Source organism: Chlamydotis macqueenii, chromosome Z (genome assembly GCF_036417535.1).
Source record: "Chlamydotis macqueenii isolate bChlMac1 chromosome Z, bChlMac1.mat, whole genome shotgun sequence".
Lineage (NCBI taxonomy): Eukaryota > Metazoa > Chordata > Aves > Otidiformes > Otididae > Chlamydotis > Chlamydotis macqueenii.
This window is the reverse complement of record NC_141593.1, coordinates 4,272,526-4,295,883: the sequence shown is the minus strand read 5'-3', so window position 1 is coordinate 4,295,883 and position 23,358 is coordinate 4,272,526. Positions and strand designations below refer to the sequence as shown.

Below are 23,358 nucleotides of genomic sequence, written 5' to 3'. Positions count from 1 at the left end.
GTTAGGTTGGAAATCAAGCTACTTTTTGTGGAGTGATGTATAGTCAATTGGAAAGAGGCAGCTATTTCAGGGGATGATTCATCCAAACTAGATGACAAATCACCAACCAAACTAACCTCTCTCTCTCCTTTATTAACCAAAGAGGGACTCTTAATGACTAGATGTCATGCTCAAGTTTAATATGATTAAAGTGGAATGAGATAAATCCAGACCTTTCTGCCCAGTACATATTTAGGTGCCTGAAAGTGCCCGTGGAAGATGTAGCAGAAGATCCCCAATGGGTAGGATGCCTTGTTCTTCTCAAAGAGACTAATCTAGTACAAAATATTTTCTAAAATATGGCATGTAGGGGCTGGCTGTGGAGACACTCTGAAGCTGGAGATTTCATGAGCTTATTACTCCTGAAAACATGACTATGTAAGCTATGTCTGTGCTAGTAATTTGAACACACTCAGGGAGGCACGTGAGCACATCTGCACTCTTAAAATAATCCCTAGCTTGGTTGAAAACTATGTATTGTTTCCAACAGCAATTTGTGTGTGGTAGCTCTGCTGTGAAAGCTATGGCAGTTTAATAGCAAGGAAAGACGTTACTCCATGCCAGATGACCTTAAAGTCAGAGAATAAGCATGTTTAATTAGGGTTTAATCTGTACCTTCTTCTGCAGCCTTTTCAGTACTGCTAACTGACCAGAAGCAAGGTACCCCTAAAACTACAAAGCCAAGCCAGTGTTCATATAGTGTGTCCCTCAGTAGGGTGGCTGAAATGATGTAATAAGTGGTAAAATGGTGTTCAATTGACTCAAAGCTTAGACGTCTTCCCGAAAAAGACCAGTGACCATCTCTCCAGGTTTCTCAGGATAGAAATTTCTATGGTCTCTTATGCATGGAATGACTGCTTCACCCCCCTCTTATGCAGTGTGCAGTATCAGAACAGTCACAGATGTTTTCCCTTGTTATTTACTGTCTCATAGCTGCCATCTGTTCACTGCAGCCTCTTGTTGTCTCTCCACCAATACTTAGCTCATAAACTCTTTGGACAAGCATGTATCTTTGTCTCTGGGATGTTTGACCTAAAATCTCTGTTACAATACAGGTAAAATAATATTAGTAATTAAAATAGTATAAATACAGACTTCAGTTGTTAGTGACAGATAACAGAAAATTCACCTTCAATGTGTGTATTTGTTGGTATTCCTCCAAAATAATCTTTCCAAAGTAGAAATATAGCCATATATTATCTAACTATGTACAATAAAGTAGTACGTTTGATGGGGAATTTTTGACAAATCAAAAAATATCACTGGATTTTCTTGAAAGGATGGGAAAGTGGAGAAAAAATGATCAGATTTTAATGAACTGAAATTCCTCATGAAACTGTAACATCTTCAAATTTAACAGAGCAAAACAAATAATCTGCCCCTCACATTATCCAAAATATAATTAGTTTAAACCCTGCAAAATAGTCAAAGAAAAAAGGGAAAAAATGTTCATTTACTAACGACCATACCTATTTTTCTAATGATATCAATTATCACTCCAGGACAGACACAAATGATGTTAACTACTAGTCTGGTTTCACAGAAATCACAATATTTATTTTCTGACAAAATACATGTATGTTTTATTTGTAAAATTCATAAATAATGTCAATAATAAAAGAAGTCTGGGGGGAAAAAAAAGTCTTTGAGACTATAATCTACTTCATGCCAACTTTGGAAAGGAATATTTAAAAGACCTGTCCAACTGATCCATCAAACAATTCACTTGGATGGTCAAGGACTGTGAAAGATGGGGACTGACCCAATGCAATTCTCAAGTAAGTCGAGGGACGAATGTTACATCACAGATGTGATTACATGCTGGAACAGAGCTGCACTGCTTTAGGGAGGGCTTTGGGAAGCATCAGACAGATAGTGCCTTTGTGCGCTGCTAGATGGGATGCAGGAGTGTGGCCAATGGTTAAACACTGGAACAGGTTGCCCAGAAAGGTGCCCCACTCTGGATACATTCATGGTCAGGTTGGATGAGGCTCTGGGCAACCTGATCTGGTTGAAGATGTCCCTTGTCCTTTAAGAGGGATTGGACTAGATGACCTTCAGAGGTCCCTTCCAACCCAAACCATTCTATGATGCTAATGCACTGCGTGTCTGTAGGACACCACGCTTCTTCTAGCTAGGCCTGGTGAGTAATGAGTACAGGAGACAGAGCTGTAGCCCTGCAGCCTCCAGTTTGCTGCTGCACAGCTTATGCTATGCTTGTCAACGATTTCTGCTAAATGGAAAGGACACAATGAGGATGGGGCTTTACAGGGTCCAAATCAGGAGCCCCCAGCATTCCCTTTGGGCTGGGTTTACACACACACATTTGCACACAGACATGTGCACTTGTGGGCTGAGCACAGTATAACCCTAAATCTACATGTGAATGCAAAACTGAAGGTCAAATCCTGAAGTCCTTAAATAGTCAAAATGTTCATTAAAATCAATGTTATTCATTCCTGGGATGGTGAAATGATCCATGCATGTACAGAAGAGGCAAAAAGTGCATCCCTTGTCCTAAGCTGGTGGAAGCTGGTTCTGCCTTGGATGCTGGCTTAACTCCTAGCATCTGAAGACCAGCCAGCGATTATAAGGAAAAAAAAAGAAAACACAATATTTTCTCCACTCAGATTTGCAGAGAAGGGATGAGAAGGTATGCTAAGTGCCTTTATCTATAATACAAAGGAGCCACAGGACAACTATGAATTGGGCCTTCAAGGAGCTACTTCTGCATGAGGGCTGAACGGAAAGAACCCCAGGACCTAGTCTGGAAGATGCTGTGTCAATGCTGCTTTTTTGAACTGTTGCAGGTTACTGTGGTCAGCTCCTGATGGGTGGCTCATGGGAATTACCATCAGGTTGTATTTTCCTTTTTTTTCTTCAGGGACCCTTTCAGTTTCCGCCACAGACTGTCCTTCCTCTTTGTCTTCTTCTCTACCATGGACAGTGAGGACTCTTTCCTTCGGATTTCCCTTACTAGTCCATGAAAGACGTCATCAATGTAGAAGCGGAATGCAGCCGAAGTCTCAAAAAAGGAGCAGGAGTATTCTCTGGCTAAGCTCATTCCTTCTTCAGTTGAGACCTATGAGGAAAAGAAAAGTCCATAAATATCACCTAATGCACAGAGTATGAATCAAGACGAGTACCTTACAGTATATGTAATATGACTTTTTGGATATTGGAAATCACTGACCTTTAATTTTAGAGGAAAATATTCTAACAGTACCCCACAGAGAAGATTCAAGAGTGAAAGGATCAGTCTGAATCCATGAGATGTTCAAACAGAGCGTACTGACAATATTCGTGTGCTCAGGCATATTATTTTCCTAACTCTGATGCATCAATTTTTCCATGTATTTCCTCTCTTTAGTGCAGTAATCCTGTACAGTGCTGGTATATTTATTCCACAGACTGGAATAAATATACCAAGAAGATGGCCTAGAAGACTTACATAGAATTAAGGTCCTAGAAAACTCCCGTTCACCTAGTCCTGGAAGCAACTTGACTCCTTAATCAAATCAGTTTTCGTACCTTAAGATTTTTAAGTCACGTTAATTTCTAAGCATGGCTTTAAGTGTTTTGGTCTTGGCAGACCTGTAATCCTATCACTTAGCTCATGCTTGAGCTGTATGAAGATCCAAAATCTATTTGTTTTTCAGCTCATGTTTACTAAATGCCTCTGTGTACTTACTCAGAGAATATGGAGGAAATGTGTCTTTGTATTTTGAAGAACTGTACAGGAAGGAATCATCATGAATCTAAAGGGAAACAAAGCAGCTCTTTTTCAATTTGCCTGAATTTTGAAACAGGGATGTTATTCCTAAAATTTCCGTATTGGTTACCCCTTGGCATTTGACTTGCCAGCCTGCTAAATGGAAGAGAGCTCAGAATGCTGATTAGTGTGTGGTTTAGATAGAGTTTAAATGTTTACCATAAGGAGTACCACTGCCTACTACTTAAGGTACTTCTTACACTTAGGAAGCTCATCCAGTAACATGAAGCAAGTCTGCAGCAAAACAAGGAGCAAACCCTATGAGCCTGTAAATGTCACACTAACTTTCCAGACAGTAGACTATTTTTTCTTTTCAGTATTTGAAGATAAAACTGAATGAATTAACTGTACAAATGAAATGTACTGTCTACATTCAAACTCCTGGTCAGAAAATTCAGCCTTTGTTTTTATTTTTTACTAAAAGATCAAAATTTATTCAAGTAACTTTCCAACCATCTGGATAAAAAGGCAAAAAGGTACTTTGAGACAATCTTGTGAAAGTCTACATAATAGACTATAAAAAGTCTCAATTGCTACTCTCTGCACAATATTTACTTTGTTGGTGGTTTTTTTTTTTTTTTCCCCTACCTTCATGCCATTTATGTTTATTAGGGAAATAAACCCCAATGTTTCAGGATACAAGCAAACTCTCTTATAACTACTACGAGGAAAACGGCCTTTATGATAAAGCTACAGCATCACCATTCATTTCTTGTACCTATCTGTAAAGCTGGACACAGTGAGAAACAGGATTTTGGATGAAACAGAAAATCAGTTCATTCCAGCCTGGAGGTAAATCGGCTCCAAGTGTGTACCTGCATAACACAGACCACAGATTTCCCCCCATCACCTTTGCACTGAGTCAAAAACTTTGCAACATTAGTGGGATCATTTCTCTATGTTACGGGTATAATCTTAATTTAATTAAGAATGTTGTAAAGGTAAGCAGGGAGGTTGTATGCCAACCTGAATAATACCCGCTGACACAATGAAAGATGGTTACCGCTTTCCAACTGCTATAATTGCCAACCTTTAGCAAAAGGAGATGGGTAGCAATATGGTCCTTGTTTTTCTCTGGGCAGCTGTGTAAGCAAAACGCGTGATTCAATATGTCTATTGGGCACCATTGAGAAATTGATTGTCTGGATAGAAGACTATTTTGGTCTATTTTGGACTTTATAATCATTTTTTTTTCCTTGCTATGCCTTGCTTGAGCTCTAGGAGAATTTTTTAAATTTTATTTTGTTAAAGACATTGCAGTTCTGAGCAAACGATTACACAGAGCTATCGTTTCAGTGACAATTTTATACATTCATTACCTAAAAGGAAAAAAAATGTACATAAATTGAAACATTCTTATTTTAAACAATGGTAAGGCTGTAAATATAATTAGGATGCAAGTACAGCAGTAGTCAAAACTATGTTTTTTTTTTTTTTCCCAACTGCAGGGAAGACATGTTGTGCTCCTTAAAGAAACAAGACTGCTAAGAGCTGTGAGAACTGGAGAATTCTCAGGAGAAATAAACTGTGCGGAAAAACATCCTCGCACTCTTTATGTGGCTGGAAGCTTGTAACTTGGCCAAACTTGGCTGGGTTCTACAAAAAGTAGCAAAAGTTTGGTTTTGGACTCCAGAGTTTCCTGCCAAATTACAGAGAGAGCATTGAAGTTATTAACGACAACAATTCATTTCAAAGAATGGTATTTTTCTTTAATCTTGCCCTCAGGAACTGATTAACTGCTTTGGTGAAATTTTATGAACTAATTCAACATGAGGAGGACACCTGGCACAAACAATTTCAGGACATTTAGATGAAGCTTTTCAGCTTTGAGGCTGAAAGCCGGCTTCTCAGAAATCTAATGCTGTCGTAATTACCACTACTGCTGCCAGCACCAATGAACATATAGCTATAGTAATTTAATTAATTTATTTGCTGAAGAAACTGTAAATATAGAGAGAGGTCTAGAGGAAAAATACACATTTTTATTTCAGTTTGTAATTTAGTCAAGAGGCTAGACACCTATGGAATGAGAAACAAGGGATAAAGCCTTTGATGAGGTCACTGACGCCCACATAATTCCAGGGATTTACCTTGTTCCCATTTTATTGCCAGAAGAGAAACTATATAATAGAAATCCACCCCAGATCAGCACAGCTCAGGGACTTGTTGACAAATTGCAACTTCCACAGCTCTGTATCAGCGGAAGATATGATCTGTCAGCGTGACACGGACAGACAGGTTAGGAAGCGAGGTCACTCTACTGAATATATATCTGGGAAGTAGAGCTTTATATCTCATCTTTACAGTAACCCTCTGTGATTGAATCTGGCATTGTTTCCTAGAGTATAATTTTGGTTGTATTGATTCCAATTTAGCTCGTTCCTTTGTTGGTAAACCTTAAGAAGGGAATGAAGGAGGAAGACTGGTGTAGTGAAGGTAATGAAAAACAAAAATTTAGGACCTGGCAGAAGCTTGCTGACTTTGATCCAGACTTCAAAAACTGTGACTGTCTGGGCAGGGTTTGAATCAGAACTTACAGAAGCATGGCATGAAGCTCAAAGTATAACCAAAAAGCAAGATGCTGCAGAGGGACAAGTCCATAAAACGGGCAATGAAGGCTCATGAGCATGATATGTGAGCCTCAGGAAAACAGTCTTTTCACATCTTCCTTGCAAAGTGCATGGTTCTGAGCACCCATTTGGGCACATGTGAGTTGAGAGGGAAGATTACGATGAGGACTGTGGATAGCACATGGGACTGTAGGCTGAATTTGGGAGTCTTTCATCACTGGGTAGTTCAGCTCAAATGCAGCACAGCTTCATGCAGACAGGAAGTATTCACTGGCTACAAAACACATTTTATAGCATTAAGATTCTGTTTGTGGCTTTTGCAAACCTCCCTTGGAAAATTACAAGTGAGATTAAATGCAACGCTGACAGCCTGCAAAAACCATGATGGATGAGCTGCCATCTTTAAGACAGCCAGTTCCCCAATAAGGTCAGCTCCTGCACAACCAAAAGGAGAGCAGAAAGCCACCCGGGCTGGGTGGTGGGTGGGGAGGCACTGGCAATCATTTGCCCTCATGGGCAGAATATAAAAATATCTGAATCTGAGAAGGAAAGTGGAAAGAAACTAGATAGATCAATAATCTACCTCTGCCCTTGGACTGTCATTAGCTGGCAAATCTCCATCAGGATCAGACTATTTTGTGTTCAGATTTGTCTCTCCTTTAGTCAAGGCATCAACAGAAGCATCCCAAAGTAGATTTCATTGACAGATATTGTGTTAGCAGAGTTAACAGCATCACCAGGAGTGAGCCAGTGGTGGCCTTCATGTGGGAAAGCAATGGATTTCCACTTATGCATCTCATCCCTGCAGCAGCATGGTCTACTTGAGATGGCTTTTGCAGCTTTCCCTCCATGATTAGGACCTCCAGATTGCCATGAAGAGGTCTGGAGACTGCAGGTGGAGTGCTATGTGTTGCAAGGATTCTTCCAATTTTTTTTTGTAACAGACTTCAACCCAGGCAGACCTCATTAATTTTGCAGTGGGAGTGATAATTATAGATCAAAAAGTTTTGTTCTGTGAATGTTTTTTTTTTTTTTTTTGCTGGAGGCATGAGGTCTAATCAGAGACAGAAGTGGACACATGTTGCCCAACACAGTGCTCATCTAAATCCCACTGAGGCTAATAGGAGGAATTCCAGTGATTTTTTATCAATTTCTGTATTTTTGACAGGCAATAACTTATGTGAACTGTGAACAAAAGATAACTGTTTAAGAACATAGAGAGGGAGGTAATATCTTGAGTAATCTTTTTTTTTTTTTTTTTGTACCACAGCAAATAAGAAGAGTAGGAAAAGCCATGAGAACTCTGAATGATGTCTAGGAAAGATCTGTGTCCCTTTCCTTCATTTCTGGTGGATTTTTTTTCTGTTTCCCCACAGGTCCCACTGCAGAAAACAAGCAACAAAATGCCAGGTTTTGTATTAGCACCTGGATACCAGTTTAGAGACAGGCAGGCAATCCAGAAGAATCCACAAAAACATTCACGTCCATTCCCATCACAGTCTACTCCTCAGCATGTCAGAACAAACATCATAAGCTTTTGATACAGGCACAAACCTATACTGTGCTGTAGGAAAAAAAAAAAAAAAAACCTGGAGAAATCAAAGATATTGACAATTTCCTCAGTCTCCAACAAACAAATTTGCCAAGAGAAAAGGAGGAAAGTAAAGTCATGGTTGTAGAATATGAATGCCATCCCAGACAAGAAAAAGTACAATAATGGGTATTGCCTATCTGACATGAATGATAATTTTATTAATCCTAGCACTGACCATTGAGTTTATGCCAAAAGCATTCCTGCACAGCACCTGTGAGATTTCTCATTAATGACTAGGCTTAGTTCATCACTCTATGTCTAAGGTGCCAGGAAGAAATTATGTGGTCCCTGGCTAGCCAGCACTGACAAGCATCAGGGACCTACACAGCGATCTGGACAGGGACAAGTTCTGTATTTTGACAGATGGGACTAGGTCTAGCAAAGGCTGAGCTGAGTGTTCCTGCATTGCCACTTGCCTTTTCTAGAGCCAAAAGCTTTCACTGTAAGCATTAAATTCCTATTTTGAGAAACATAAACCCAAAACACTAACCCAGAAGCAGATCTATTATACCTATGTCATTTTTGACAGTTATTCTTTTTTCCCTTTGACAAGTGTTGCATCAACAGGCATGGTGGCAGAGAGTTTCTACAGGCTGGTATAAGGATCTTTCCAAGTGTGAAATGCTATTGTTCGGGTCAAAGCTCAAATACTTGTGTATTATAGCAGTGCTAGGGTTGAAAACCTGAGCAGAACCAGATAAAACAGAAAAATCAATCTTTCTGTCTTTTTAAGACAAGCAGCAACGTTGTTATTTGTTCACATAATATTTGTCATGGAATATTAAAAAAAAAGTTTCAAACCCTTTTACCCTTTTTCTCTGTCTTCAGATATTTACATTTATAAACTGCTTATCGTATTCTTGCCACTGAAAAATAGCATCCCTTAAAGGACGGGGAAAAACAAGATCAAGTGGAAATCAATTCAGACTGAAAGAAATGTTGAAGACTAGGCTTTATGAGTAACCAATGTTTCCTTTTTGTGGCCAATCATTCAATATGACTATGTTTTAGCTCTAAACAAATGCACAGTAAAAGCAAAAGTAAACAAAAAATCCATGATGTTAAAATCTCCAGTTTCCATCTTACTCAACCCAAACATTCTGATTTGTTTCAGAATTTTAAATGAATTGTAAAATGAATTCTTCCTTTAAAATATAATGTTGAAACTTTTCCTTCTGCAAAAAAAAACATTTTAACCTTTATATACCATCCCAATCACAAATGTATGCACTGCAGTTACCAATTTGATTTGGCCAAGATTCCACCAGAATTCACAACTAGATTCTGCTGACACAAACCAGCATTTTTCATTCAGCCAAACATGTGCACCTCATTTTTTTCCTCCGTCCCTAGGGAAGCAGACACCTCTTTTCAGAAGCCTGAGCAGTAAATGAGTAACACGCTGCAGAAACGTGAGAGGCGAATTTCACGTCAACACCATTACTCTTAAACCCATTTGGAAATCTTCAGAAGTAATTAGTTGAACAAACCTCACTCCAACTTCATGGCAGGCAATTCTGCAGGCTCAGCTTTGCTGGCTTCCTAGATTACAAAGCCAGATGAGATAAAAACTGCCATACAATTAATCATTATTGTGAGCGTATTGCAGTTTTACTGCTCTTTCACCCTCCCCAGAGTTAGGCAAAAGCTGGTGTCTTATAAGAGTTTTCCATGTTTTTCTTCCTGTCTTGCCACTCTGGGATAATTTTTACTGGTTTCACATTTAAGAATAATTGGTGACCAGAATGGTATCTAGCATGGACGGCCATGAAGGTAGACAGGATTAGCAGACTGGGCCAAGGACAAGATGTGGTCTTGCTGTGTGAACTTACACCCTGACAGACTGTATGGTATGGAAATAGTACATGGCACAGCACTACATATCTCACATACTCAGTTGTTCCAGCCTCTGAAGGCACTCGCATTGCAGAGGCTTATATGTTCTTTTCTTTCCCCTCATAACTTAGCCTTTGCTTTTAGACAGGAAGGAAAATGTGGCTTTAGCAATGCAGAAAATAATATGACTGTCTAAGGCTTCTCCGATGAGCTTTTTGGCTTATATTTAGGTTATGGAGGATAGAAAGTGTAGGATTGTAAAACTAATTTGCTAATTTTTAAAGGAAAACTATTTAATAGCCTGGAGAAAAATTAAATTTCTAAAGAAAACCAGAGAGATTATTCTGTCCCAAATTATACACTTCTCACTTGGTTAGTCACCAAGGCAGGACATGAAACACAGCTTAAACTCTGTTCTGAGCCAGGAAGAATCATACTCTTGTTTGATACAAGGGAATTGCAAATTGTTGGGGGCTAGGAAATGAAGCATCACCAAACCCTTGTTCTTATGCTTTTTATTATTGACCACTGTTATATTAGACTGACATCTTCTCTGACCTGCCATGGTCATTGTTACACTCTTACATGAAAGCTCTAAGCTATTACTAGCTCTTTCATTAAATACGTCTCACTCTTTTTCATACGAAAAAGCTCTAGACCCAATACTAATTCACTCTTGAATAATTTTTTGGTGATTTTTCGCATCTTTTGTGATGGAGATTACTGCCCAGCACTGATTTCTATCTTATGTTTCTCTCCCTTTTGGATTTTTTTCCCCAAGCTTTGGATGCACAATATCTTTTTAACACAGGAGTTACGCCTCCAGGTAACTTCACTCCTACTTTGGGCAAATGTTTTGAGTAAAGAGAAACATCCTCCATGCAGCTGCCTACTTGCGAAGCTTGCAAAACACATGAGACTCCTAGGTCTGTTGTTTCCAACTTGTAATAATGTTACTTCATTAGTTCACAGATGTAAAGCTAAATAACTTAATCAACGTCTCACTTTATGTAAGAATCACTATGGAATCAGTGTGCTATCTGCAGGTTACACTCTCAAGTTGTTCTCTACTACAGATTGTATTCTTTTGGCTTTATCTTGTCAGAAGCAAGACTGATGAGTGGGTTAGAGCATCCTTATATCAGGAAATGTTTCCAGAGAGATAGCCTCAGGATCTGACTGAATTGGATACTCAAAGCCACATGATGTTGCATCAGTCAGCAATAGCTCCAGGTCTAATTTGAAGAGAATGTGGAAGTGTTAAATCCTTAGCATCAGTCTTCAAGATGAACAAGTACGGGTCAATTGCTCAAAGCATTTTTCAGAGATCTGACAATTTTCTAAATTGTCCATCATCTTTAAAGGTGCTTTGATTGCAACGCTTAGCTGAAGACATAGATGGCCATAAGATGGTTGCAAAAAGCAGACATTTCTATATCAGTTCAGCTTGGAATATCCAAAGGAGACCAAGTTTTTATAGGGAACAAATCTAGGAATTGCAGTTTTAAGTGGAAAAGAAAGAAAAATCTTTTCAAGTTTTTGTAGTCAACCACAAAAAAAAAAAAAATCAATTCTAATCCACTAACAACAGATGGTTATTAAAAAATTTACATCTAAAAGAAGATGCAGATGTACCTTTTAGACTTTTTTTTTTAAAGCAAATAGAAATTTAATAGTGTTGAACTCTTATTATAACACTGAAAGGGATTTCTACAGCTTTGTAAGCAGAAGCTAACTATCAGTCCAGTACAGTCAGCTTCCATATTTTTTATCTGTCTATACATTGATGCAGTCTATTTTCATTTATGTGTTACACATTAAAAATCCACTAGTCACTTGAATTCTGTTCTTCATTAAGAGTCAGTCACCAAGCAGACTGGGTACTACGCAAATCCACTTAATACCTGGCAACCTATGCAAATCTCTGTCATTATATTACTTTGAAGATAGGAGTAACACAGCCTCTAACAGCAATATTTTGTCCTAAAAACACTCCACTGACATGAGAAGATAATAAAACAGAGCAAGAGTCTGTGAGGAGGGCAGAGCAGATAAGGCTTTCAGTGTGTTATTTGCCACAGTTGTCTGCTGAAGAATGGGAAATGTGCTTCAAGAAATTTGAAGGAAATCAGAAAGAAATCTGGAGAGCTAAATAGAAGACAAAGAAGAGGCAGAAACAACTATTTCTTTATTTGTGTGTGTTTGTACATATAGTCACAAAGAAGAACTGTAAATGAAGTAAAAATACCCCACACAACCAAACAAAAATATTGATGATTCATACAATTGAAATAATCTTTTTAGTCAAAGTATCCAAAGCTTCTGTTCAGTTAAATGTGTCATTTTTTAGACATATGAACAGAATAGTAGAATTAAGCTCCCTTTATGCTTAAGCTGAATATGAGTTTCCAACACTGGAATAAAAAGATTACAAAAAAAAAAATCACAAAAATATGTTCCAAATGCAGTAAATAGTGTGTGTCCTGACACCACATATTGCTGCACATTACATGGAGTGCAATGCACATCTATTCTGGTGTATATTTTTCACATTTAAACATACTCCGAGACACAGCTCACAGGCAGACAGAGAACACCATGCTACGCTCCCGGCAGGAAAAGAAAATTGCAACAAATCTCTCCCGTCTCCCTCTGTCTCTGTGCAATTGTTATCTGCTAGGATCTGGAGATTCTGTCCTGCCTGCTGAAGTGGCTATTCAACAGAAGGAAGAGAGAGGAAGAATTTATAACGGATTTATAGGGATTTGGACTGCAATGGAATATATTTTTTTTTTCAGAAGTTGTTTGCTGAAGTAAGCAAATGTTGCAGATGCATGAAGTGCTTTACGCGCAATTTACAGAACAATGTTTCACTTTTCCACCTATTCCTCAGGTTACTTTTCAAAGAAATTACTTAAGGCAAGGAGAGGAAGATGTTATATCGCAAAATGGGAGTGGTGAGCTATTTTTTTTTCCCGTATGTAATTAATTTTGAATGCTTAGTAATTTTGAAGTTTATTGGAAAGGTTTGTCAAACAATCTCATTAAGGTAAATACTTGCACAGTATCTTTATTAAACTAATGGCATTGATCTTCCCCATGTCAATATTGGTTCAGGCAAAATATTACACTTTTGCAGAATATGAATTGACTGAAAAAAAATTCATGGGATTTTAATCGGAGTCTCCATTTTCATCTCCTTTCTAATGTGCTGAAAGGAGAGCTCATGGACAAGCAAAGGGTCTTTTCTTGATCACAGGAACATTGAAAGAGAGAGGCCCATGACACAGGAACCTTAAAATGGGAATGACAGCTGCATACGGAGCATCCACTTAGCTCCATCATGTGATGAGATCCGCCAGTATGAACAATGTATCATGAAATATTGAGTTTGAAGAACTGCATATGAAGGAGATAACAATGAGAAATGAATGTGCTGAGGGACAAAAATTAAAAAATCTTAAATGGCCAGTGGGTAGGAAGAGCTGTAAGAATGCATTTAGCTAATTAGACATAACAAGCTCTCTTATTGCCTGCTAACCTCACTCAAATTACCTCACTTTTGCTACAGGCTAAGAACATGCACCAGGATAGTTTCCGTGGTAACTTGTTCCTTCATCTGTGGTTTGCTTGTCCTGTTGGCAAGCTCCCCATTCGGCAGGCGGTTTCTTTGGAGAACTCTTCTCTATTTGCTGCCTGTGGGCTTTGATTTCTACCTAGAAGACCAAGCACCCTAAAGTAAACAAAGTAAAAGCTAACAGCTGGCAGAATCTTAACTTTGTCGAACATAGCCCCAAATTTTCTTGCATACATCCCCAAGATATCTTGGATACTATACTAACAAAAATTTAAGGAATTATGATGCTTCAAGGATTCATCAGTATGTTTTTTTTTCTAGAATCTTAATTTTTTACTGAAGCCAAATAGATTGGCTAGGATGCTAGTTCATGTTTATTGCCACAAAATGGAAGTGCCACAAAGTGAAAAGGCAAGAAGAGAGAAATAGAAGAGTGAAGGTGGAAGAATGGTGAAGGGGAGGAAGGCAGATTATATCTTTATTATGCTCGCTCAGGGGAAGAATGAGAAAACAGACTCTTAACAAACAGAATGGTGGAAAATCCTTGCTTGAAGCGCCTGTTTAACCTCCTCTATCCATGATGCATCCATCCAATTATAGAATCATAGAAACATCGAATCATAGAATGGTTAGGGTTGGAAGGGACCTTCAAAGGTCATCTAGTCCAACCCCCCTGGAAGGAGCAGGGACATCCCTGACTAGGTCAGGTTGCTCAGAGCCTCATCCAGCCTGGCCTTGAACGTTTCCAGGGATGGGGCCTCCACCACCTTTCTGGGCAACCTGTTCCAGTGTTCTATAACTCTCATTGTAAAAAATTTTTTCCTAATTTCTAATCTAAATCGACCCCCCTCTATTTTAAAACCATTACCTCTCGTCCTATCGCAACAGGCCCTACTAAACAGCCTCTCCCCATCTTTCTTGTAGGCCCCCTTGAGGTACTGGAAGACCGCAATCAGGTCTCCCCGGAGCCTCCTCTTCTCCAGGCTGAACAGCCCCAACTCTCTCAGCCTCATAAGAGAGGTGCTCCAGCCCTTTTATCATCTTTGTGGCCCTCCTCTGGACCTTCTCCAACTGGTCCATGTCTTTCTTGTGCTGCTGGCTCCAGAACTGGACACAGTACTCCAGGTGGGGTCTCACCAGGGCAGAGTAGAGGGGGAGAATCACCTCCCTCGACCTGCTGGCCACGCTCCTCTTGATGCAGCCCAGGATGCAGTTGGCCTTCTGGGCCGCAAGGGCGCATTGCCTGCTCATGTTGAGCTTCTCATCCACCAGCACTCTCAAGTCCTTCTCCTCAGGGCTGCTCTCAATCCATTCCCCGCCCAGCCTGTATTTGTGCCTGGGATTGCCATGACCCAGGTGCAGGACCTTGCACTTGGCCTGGTTGAACTTCATGAGGTTGGCACGGGCCCACCTCTCCAGCCTGTCAAGGTCCCTCTGGATGGCATCCCTCCCATCCAGCGTGTCGATGGCACCATACAACTTGGTGTCGTTGGCGAACTTGCTGAGGGTGCACTCTATCACACTGTCCATGTCGCCGACAAAGATGTTGAACAGGGCCGGGCCCAGCACGGACCCCTGAGGGACGCCACTCGTGACCGGTCTCCACCTGGACATCGAGCCGTTGACCACTACTCTCTGAGTGCAGCCATCCAGCCAACTCCTTATCCACCGAGTGGTCCGTCCATCAAACCCATGTCTCTCTAGTTTAGAGAGAAGGATGTCGTGCGGGACAGTGTCAAAAGCTTTGCACAAGTCCAGGTAGATGATGTCAGTTGCTCATCCCTTGTCCACAGATGCTGTCACCCCATCATAGAAGGCCACCAAATTGGTCAGGCACGATCTGCTCTTGGTGAAGCCATGTTGGCTGTCACCAACCACCTCCTTGCTCTCCATGTGCCTTAGCATGGTTTCCAGGAGAATCTGCTCCATGACCTTGCCAGGCACAGAGGTGAGGCTGACCGGCCTGTAGTTACCTGGGTCTTCCTTATTCCCCTTTTTAAAAATTGGGGTTATGTTCCCTCTCTTCCAGTCATCGGGGACCTCACCAGACCGCCACGACTTCTCAAATACAATAGCCAGTGGCTTGGCAACTTCATCCGCCAGTTCCCTCAGGACCCGCGGATGGATCTCATCAGGTCCCATGGATTTGTGCACCTTCAGGTTCCTTAGATGATCCTGAACCTGCTCTTTGAGTACAATGGGCAGTTCTTCATTCTCGCAGTCCCTGCTTGCACCTTCTACAGCTTGGGCAGTGGGACAGGAACTCTTTTCGGTGAAGACTGAGGCAAAAAAGTCATTGAGAACCTCAGCCTTCTCCATGTCCTGGGTAACCAGGACACCAGTTCCCTTCTGGAGGGGGCCTACATTTACCCTGGACTTTCTTTTGTCCCCTACGTATCTATAAAAGCTCTTCCTGTTACATTTTATATCCCTGGCCAGATTCAGTTCTGCCAGGGCTTTGGCCTTCCTTACCTTATCCCTGGCCACTCGCACAGCCTCTTTGTAGTCCTCCCAGGCTACCTGTCCCCACTTCCACCCTCTATAGGCTTCCTTTTTCACTTTCAGTTGGTCCAGGAGCACCTTGCTCATCCACGCCGGCCTCCTGGCCTTTTTGCCCAACTTGTTTTTCATCGGGATGCATCTCTACTGAGCTTGGAGGAGGTGCTCCTTGAATATGGACCAACTTTCCTGGGCCCCTCTTCCCTCCAGGGCCGCCTCCCATGGCACTTGGCCCATCAGGTCCCTGAAGAGGCCGAAGTCCGCCTTCCTGAAGTCTAGGGCAGAGAGCTTGCCATGTAGTTTCCTTGCTGCCCCGTGGATCTTGAACTCCTCCGTGTCATGGTCGCTGCAGCCAAGGCTGTCCTTTAGTTTCACATCCCCAACCAGTCCCTCCCTGTTGGTGAGCACAAGGTTGAGCATGGCACCCGTCCTTGTCGGCTCCTCTATCGCCTGCAGGAGGAAGTTGTCATCCACGCATTCCAGGAACCTCCTGGACTGCCTGTGCCCTGCTGTGTTTTCTCTCCAACAGACGTCAGGGTGGTTGAAGTCCCCCATGAGGACCAGGGCCTGTGACCGTGAGGCTGCTCCTATCTGCCTATAGAGCGCCTCGTCCGCTCTATCCTCCTGGCCAGGCGGCCTGTAACAGACCCCTACCGTGATGTCCCCTGTCCGTCCCCATCCTCTAATCTTGACCCAATGCAGATATTCTTTTGATGTGTAAAAGATGCAGTATTAATACACCCTGGGAGTCCAAATCATTATTACAGCTGCTAAACTTATATTGTTATCCAGAGTTTTCAGTCCACTACTGATAAAGCTATAGCTCAGTTTACCTAGCAGCATGTGTGAATGTGCATCTACACACACACACACCCCCTAATTGCTGCTGGGATCTGATAGAGCCTCTCCAATATACCTGGAGAAAAAAAAACAACCAAAAAACAAAAAAAAACAACGCTGGCCTTATAGCAAAACTTGGATGTAGATGCTGACAAAACACTGCTCTAAAGAGTCCCTTTGGTGCTGGGAGGCATTCAGCATCAGCTCCTCTGCAGATCAGAGCTGGTGTCTGACATTTATTTATTTCCCATGTTTCAGCCAGCTAGCTAGTTCAAACCTGCAGTTTGGCCAGACTCTGGAAAAAGCACTGAAAAGGTGAAAAGACAGCATGTGTAGCGTTAGCGTGAATGCCGCAGACCAGGCTGTCCTTCTGTCTCTTCTAAAGGTTTTCCAGAAATTCTTAGAGGGGAAAAACGGTGGGTCATAACTTGGAGTACAAGCAGCCAGGTGAACCACTGCTTCTGCATCCTTCCAGACAAAAAAGAGATTGAAAATGAAGGACAGGAAACAGATAACACATAAGTTACAATAAATACATAAATAATACTGTGTGGGAAATAAATAATATCTTAAAACATAAAGAGTACTAAGGGCTGGGGGGAAGGAAGATACAGCTTTTCAGGAGTAACCAAAGTAGACTATGAAATATTAACAGTATTTTACACTGATAATCATACTGTTTGGTAGGTAAATCTGGAACTGGTGCAGGTTGCCATGCATGCCTGGATGAGCAACACCACGGTTTAGACCATAGCGTGGAAATGTAACATCTTTATCCAGCTATGTGTGCATAACAATGACAAAGATAGACAATAATTAATTTGATTTATCTCAGGAAGCTTGCTTACAATTTCCTAATGGCTGGTTGTTCTTTTTTTTTTTTTCTCTTTTTTCTTTTTTTCCCTTAAATACATAAATAAATCTAGGTCTGGGGGAACAAAATTGCTGGTACTAAAAGCAACAGCTGGTGAAAAACAGTAAATGCTTGAAGCCTTAGCAGTTACCGTCACTAGCAATTCAGGACATGTTATCACCCCATTATTTTTTTACCCTTAGAAATAAAATGAGTGTTATTAAGTGGTTTAGAAAATGACAACTGCCTGTGGTAAAGTTTTGTTGTACTCGATGGAAGGAATATTAATAAGAGGATAGGTACGAGAAAAAGATGTGCAAAAAGAAATGTAGATTCCATTTCAGAGAGAAGAGACAGTTATTATGGCTGACACAAATAGAATCATAGAATCATCGAATCATATAATGGTTAGGGTTGGAAGGGACCTTCAAAGGTCATCTAGTCCAACCCCCCTGCAAGGAGCAGGAACATCCCCAACTAGATCAGGTTACTCAGAGCCTCATCCAGCCTGGCCTTGAACGTTTCCAGGGATGGGGCCTCCACCACCTTTCTGGGCAACCTGTTCCAGTGTTCTATAACTCGTACCATAACATTTTTTTTCCTAATTTCTAATCTAAATCTACCTCCCTCTATTTTAAAACCATTACCTCTCGTCCTATTGCAACAGGCCCTACTAAACAGCCTCTCCTCATCTTTTTTGTAGGCCCCCTTGAGGTACTGGAAGACCGCTATCAGGTCTTCTCCAGGCTGAACAGCCCCAACTCTCTCAGCCTGTCCTCATAAGAGAGGTGCTCCAGCCCTTTTATCATCTTCGTGGCCCTCCTCTGGACCTTCTCCAACTGGTCCATGTCCTTCTTGTGTTGGGGGCTCCAGAACTGGACACAGTACTCCAGGTGGGGTCTCACCAGGGCAGAGTAGAGGGGGAGAATCACCTCCCTCGACCTGCTGGCCATGCTCCTCTTGATGCAAATAATTCAAGCCGGAATTAATATATTCTACTAAAAGATGTACAGAAATCAGAGAATCATGGCATGGTTTAGGATGGAAGAGATCTCTGTAATTCATCTAGTCCAAACTGCTGCTCATACTCATGTCATATTCAGTTAAGTTTTGAACACCTTCAAGGAAGGATATCTCACAGCCGATCTGGGCACTTATTCATGGTTTAACCACCCTCATGATGAAGAAAACTTCATAATTAACCAGATTTTCTTGTCCTGCAAAACATTTTAAATTTCTTCTTATTCATTCACTATGCACCTTCAGGAGAAATCTGCCTTTGTCTTCATGTTACTGATTATTAGGTGTCTGAAGACAACAAGATAGTCCTTCCTTGGTTCATCAGGCTGCACAAATCCAGGAGCTCAGATTTCTCAACCTCTCCTCTTACTTTCTGTGCTCCATCCAGAAGACCATCTCGGAGATTTCTGCTGAACTCAGTCCGGTGTGTTTCTTGCATGGAGGAGCCCAAACCAGACACAATACTCCAGACAGATCCCCACAGGTGATGAATACTGGTTACACTTTTGCTAATACAACCCAGGATGCACTTGGCCATCTTCACTGTAAGGGCACATCATTGGTTTTAGTTCAGCTTGTTTACCAAGACTTCTATATCCCCTTCTATGAAGCTATTTTCTCTCTAGTAGTGCCCAACTGATACTGCTGCATGATGTCCATCCCAGGTGCAGGCTTAGCACTGCTTTTGCCAAACATCATACAGTTCCTGTCAGACTATTTCTCCAGTCTGGCAATGTCTTCTCTGTGCATACCCTACCCGCCAGTGTATCAACCACACCACTCAAGTAGGTACCACTCATGAAGGTACCTTCTGTCCCAGCATTCAGTTGTTAGTAAAGATATTAAAAACACTGCCTTGCAACTGACATCTGAGGAATGCTACTTTTTTTTTTTTTTTTTTCCGTTAGTGGGACTTCGTACTGCACATCACAGCTTGGTGGTCCAGCTAATTCCCATCTGCCTTGTAGTCTATCCATCCAAACCATATGTCACTTGTTTGGCTAAAAGGACACTACAAAAGACTGAGTTAAGGTCTCATAAGAGTCAAGGTAAACATAATCTGCTTTTCTGATCCACAGAGTGAGTCATCTGAAGGCAATCTGAGAAATCAGTCAGCTTGTGAGGCATGATTTGCCCTTGGTAAATCCATCCTAGCTATTCCCAGGCACTTTCTGTGCCTTCATGTTCCTGGACATGGCTTTTTGGGATGTTTTGCTTCATAAACAAATCATTAGTTTTATTCAAGGTAATTAGACTGAATAATAAAAAAAAAGGTGTAATTTCTTTATCTTGAAACTTCTTAGCTCAAGTGTCGATATTTACAGCATAGGCTGTAAATGTTCCTATCCAGGAACCTGAGTGTACACCCACCAGCTGAGCTCCCTATCACAGCCTCATGGAAGCTTCTTCCAAGGCTGCTGAAAAAATGTACATGCAGATATAACTGCTGTTGAAATCAACATAACAAGAGATGACGCTGTCCCACGTAAGTAAAGAGAGGTGGAAGTTCTGGATAATTAAAGATTTTGGGCCACGACTTTAATTTTTCTACTTGCTGGATTTCTGCCTTTTCTCTTTTAGTTTTTGCTTTTCTAACCACTTTTCACATTTTAAAAGCTTGGTCAGATACTTCTGACCTTTTTTTTTTTCCTTACTAGTACTTTATCGAAAAAAATGCAAAACCAAAGTAGACTACATATTGTCAGGGAGGGTAGAATAAAACCTCACAGCCTGAGACAATGAAAAAGAGAGTAGTACTCCTCAATTCTCATGCCATATGGGCAAGAAAGTTCAGCAAATAAAGCAAAACTACTCAAGTAAATGGAAAAATTTCTATTACGCCTCAGTTCAGGCTCTAAAGAAAACAGTCTGGTAACAAGCAGTCATCTGTCTCTGAATAGGTGGTATACCTGAGTATACAAAATAAAAAGTGAAGGGAGAAGGGGGTCAATGAAGGAAGGGAACAGCTTAGACCACAGATGGCTTTAAATGGTCCAAGACAATATTTGTTTTTCATCCAGAATGAATACACCTTTTCATATACAGCTCTGGACACCGAGATCTACCCAAGGAAAAGGAGATTTTCTGTCACCTTCCTCTGCAGATTTGACATTCATGGCAATGGTTGCTTTTCTTTGATTCCTCTAGTGAAAGATGAACTGGTTTGATCTGTGTCCACTATTCAATACTGCTTTCATTTTGGAACATATGCTGAACTTTGCACTCCATAATCTGATTGTGGGGCATTCTGCAGACTGCAGAACAGCTGTACCTATGGGAAGAGTAAATACTTTAAATGAAAATTACACTACAGCTCATCTGCAGTAGGATTTAAGAGTTTTCAATTTCTTGGATCTTCTAGAGATTAAGTGCTTGATGTTGACTCACTTTCTTTTCAGTTACTAGTATTCTCTGCATTTGTTAGTCATGCAGTCCTGTGAAATCAATAGAGTTACTCACAGAAAATACAAATGCTTAACTCTGTCCATCAGCTGTAATAGTTCTCTTGTCTTGGGTAAGAATCTCTGTCCTTTCAATATTGTTAGGCACAACCAAAAGAGAAGTTTGCTGAGCTGGCTGTCAGCAGACTGAGTGCATTGCTAATAGGAGACCATGATGTCTATCTCAGTGGCATTTCACCTTAGCTCTTTTATGAGCAAATGAATGGGCAGGAAACGTTACAGCTGGAGTGGCACATAGCCATAGTTAAAAGATTAACACTCCACGATTTATAGCTATTTTTGGTGCTCAATTCAAGTATTTAAGAGAAATATGCCAAATATGGTATCTTTTCCTAAATTTCTTTTTGACTTTGTTAATTAAATTTGTAGCTTAATAGTTCTAGAGTAACATTTTCAGATGTTATAAAATTTTTTTCTGAAATCCCCCCAAAAATCAGAAGACAGTACAAAGAACAAGATGAGTAAAGAATAAAAAACCCGTAATTTTTGAAGGGAAGCCTTTTGAAGGTAATCCTATTGTTTATAGAATTTCTTTTTTTTTTTTTTTTTTGATCTACTAGGACTGGTGGTCATGGGTATAAGAAAAGCTCTATTTTAACATTCATTGATGCAGTCCAGAAAGCAACAGAGATGCAGGATTTTGTTTGTCACATCAGTTGATGTAATTGGAAAAAAAGAAAACATAGATAAAGTTTATGCAATCTGTTTTGCAGTTCTGAATCAGAAGCTGCAAACTGCAAGTTAAAGTTTATTAGGGACAATTACTCTGTCTTTATCTTAGCGAAATCTACTACTCACACACTGTAGAGAAAGAGGTACCCTACCACCTATGAAGGATGCTCAGAATAACATAGATCTTTAAGACATCCTTGTCATTATTTTGTTCTTTCAATATTTCTGACAATGACATTATATACCTCATTCAAAAACAGAAGAGAAGCTTATGTCCCATTTCATTCCCACTGAACAGCTGTCCTGAAGCCTCTGTACTGTCATGAGATGATCTGTAACCATCATCTAACTTCTGGAGAGAATGTGTTCCTTGCCACTTAATACCCATTAGATGTTATCCCATCATTGTTCTTTATTTTAAACGGTTCTTCCTCACAATTCTTTATGTCCCGTCACTTCTTATCAATGTATGCACATATTTTTATCACCTCTCCACTTTCATTCAACTAGACTAAAGAAATTAAGCTGTCTTTAATGTCCACTGATAGGACCAGGCTGATGTGCAGTGTCTGCACCTGTTCCAATTTGAATTTGACATCATCATCCATAAGTAACTACAGCTAATCTTAACTGAAATTTCACTTCTATCTTCTGTAATACCTTTGATGCTTTCATGCCGCTGATAAACATACCACTTCGAATACCTCTTGAAGTGACATTTATTTCATGCACAATTGCACGGGGTTTGTGGTTTATAACCACCCTGTAAGTGGCTGATATATCCAAGACTTTCTCTCCTGCCTTCCAGCTGATGTGCTACAGTAAACAGTCTGTCTATTAGTCCTTAAGGGCATGACCTTGCACTTTTTGCAATTATATTTAATTCCACTTCTATCACTCCTCTGGGTCACACAGCTTTTTCTCTACAATAATCCTGTCTCTTCTAGGTAGAAAATGCTCCCACTTTGTATTATCAGTAAATTGTGTCAGTACACTCCTGCATTTTTATGCTTAGGTCATTAATAAAAATATTAAAAATCAACAACTTGAAAGGTAAGAGCTAATATTCTCAGGGGGGTAGATCCAGTTCCAGCTGGTGGGGTCAGAATCAAATCTTCCCTTTCTAAAATGTTACTTAAATTTAAGAGTGTGTGTAGTTGTATATGTGTGCAATCCAGCTGTCATAATTTTTTTTTCCAGTAAATCACCCATCTCTGTTGGTCCATCTCAACTAACCCATCTGTTACAGTTATTCAGAAAATAGTGGAGAAAAGGCTGATTTATGAAAAGCTGGATGATTGTTCCTATTTTTATTAATGTGTGATTATGACTTCCCAGCTACACTGGGTGAAAATAGTCCAATGGCATGGCTTTCCATGTGAAAATACCGAGTTGACAGACACTAAACGCTCCATGGCAAGGAGCCATGAAGCTGCGCTGCTCCAGACACCCTACTCTGTGAATAGCCTTTAGTGCAGCTCCTATCACAACGGGGGGGCCTGGTTCGTGACCCACGCCTGTTGGTGGTGCAATTTTAATTCCAATAATCCAAGGCCTTGGGGCTCCTATATGAATTAACTGCACAGGCTTGCTTCTAAGTGCCATTTTCTGGAGACGAGGATAG

The 23,358-nt window shown here is 40.6% G+C and overlaps 1 protein-coding gene across 1 annotated transcript in view; it reads right to left on the bottom strand.

Annotated features, from left to right (window-relative positions):
- Positions 1-1,569: 1,569 nt before the first annotated feature.
- Positions 1,570-23,358, bottom strand: part of RIT2 (Ras like without CAAX 2) — a 195,072-nt gene continuing 173,283 nt past the window's right edge. The window contains exon 5 of the mRNA XM_086770594.1: positions 1,570-3,121. Within this exon, the coding sequence (XP_086626720.1) occupies positions 2,894-3,121 (228 nt within the window). The 3' untranslated portion in view covers positions 1,570-2,893. The remainder of the gene's footprint in view (positions 3,122-23,358) is intronic.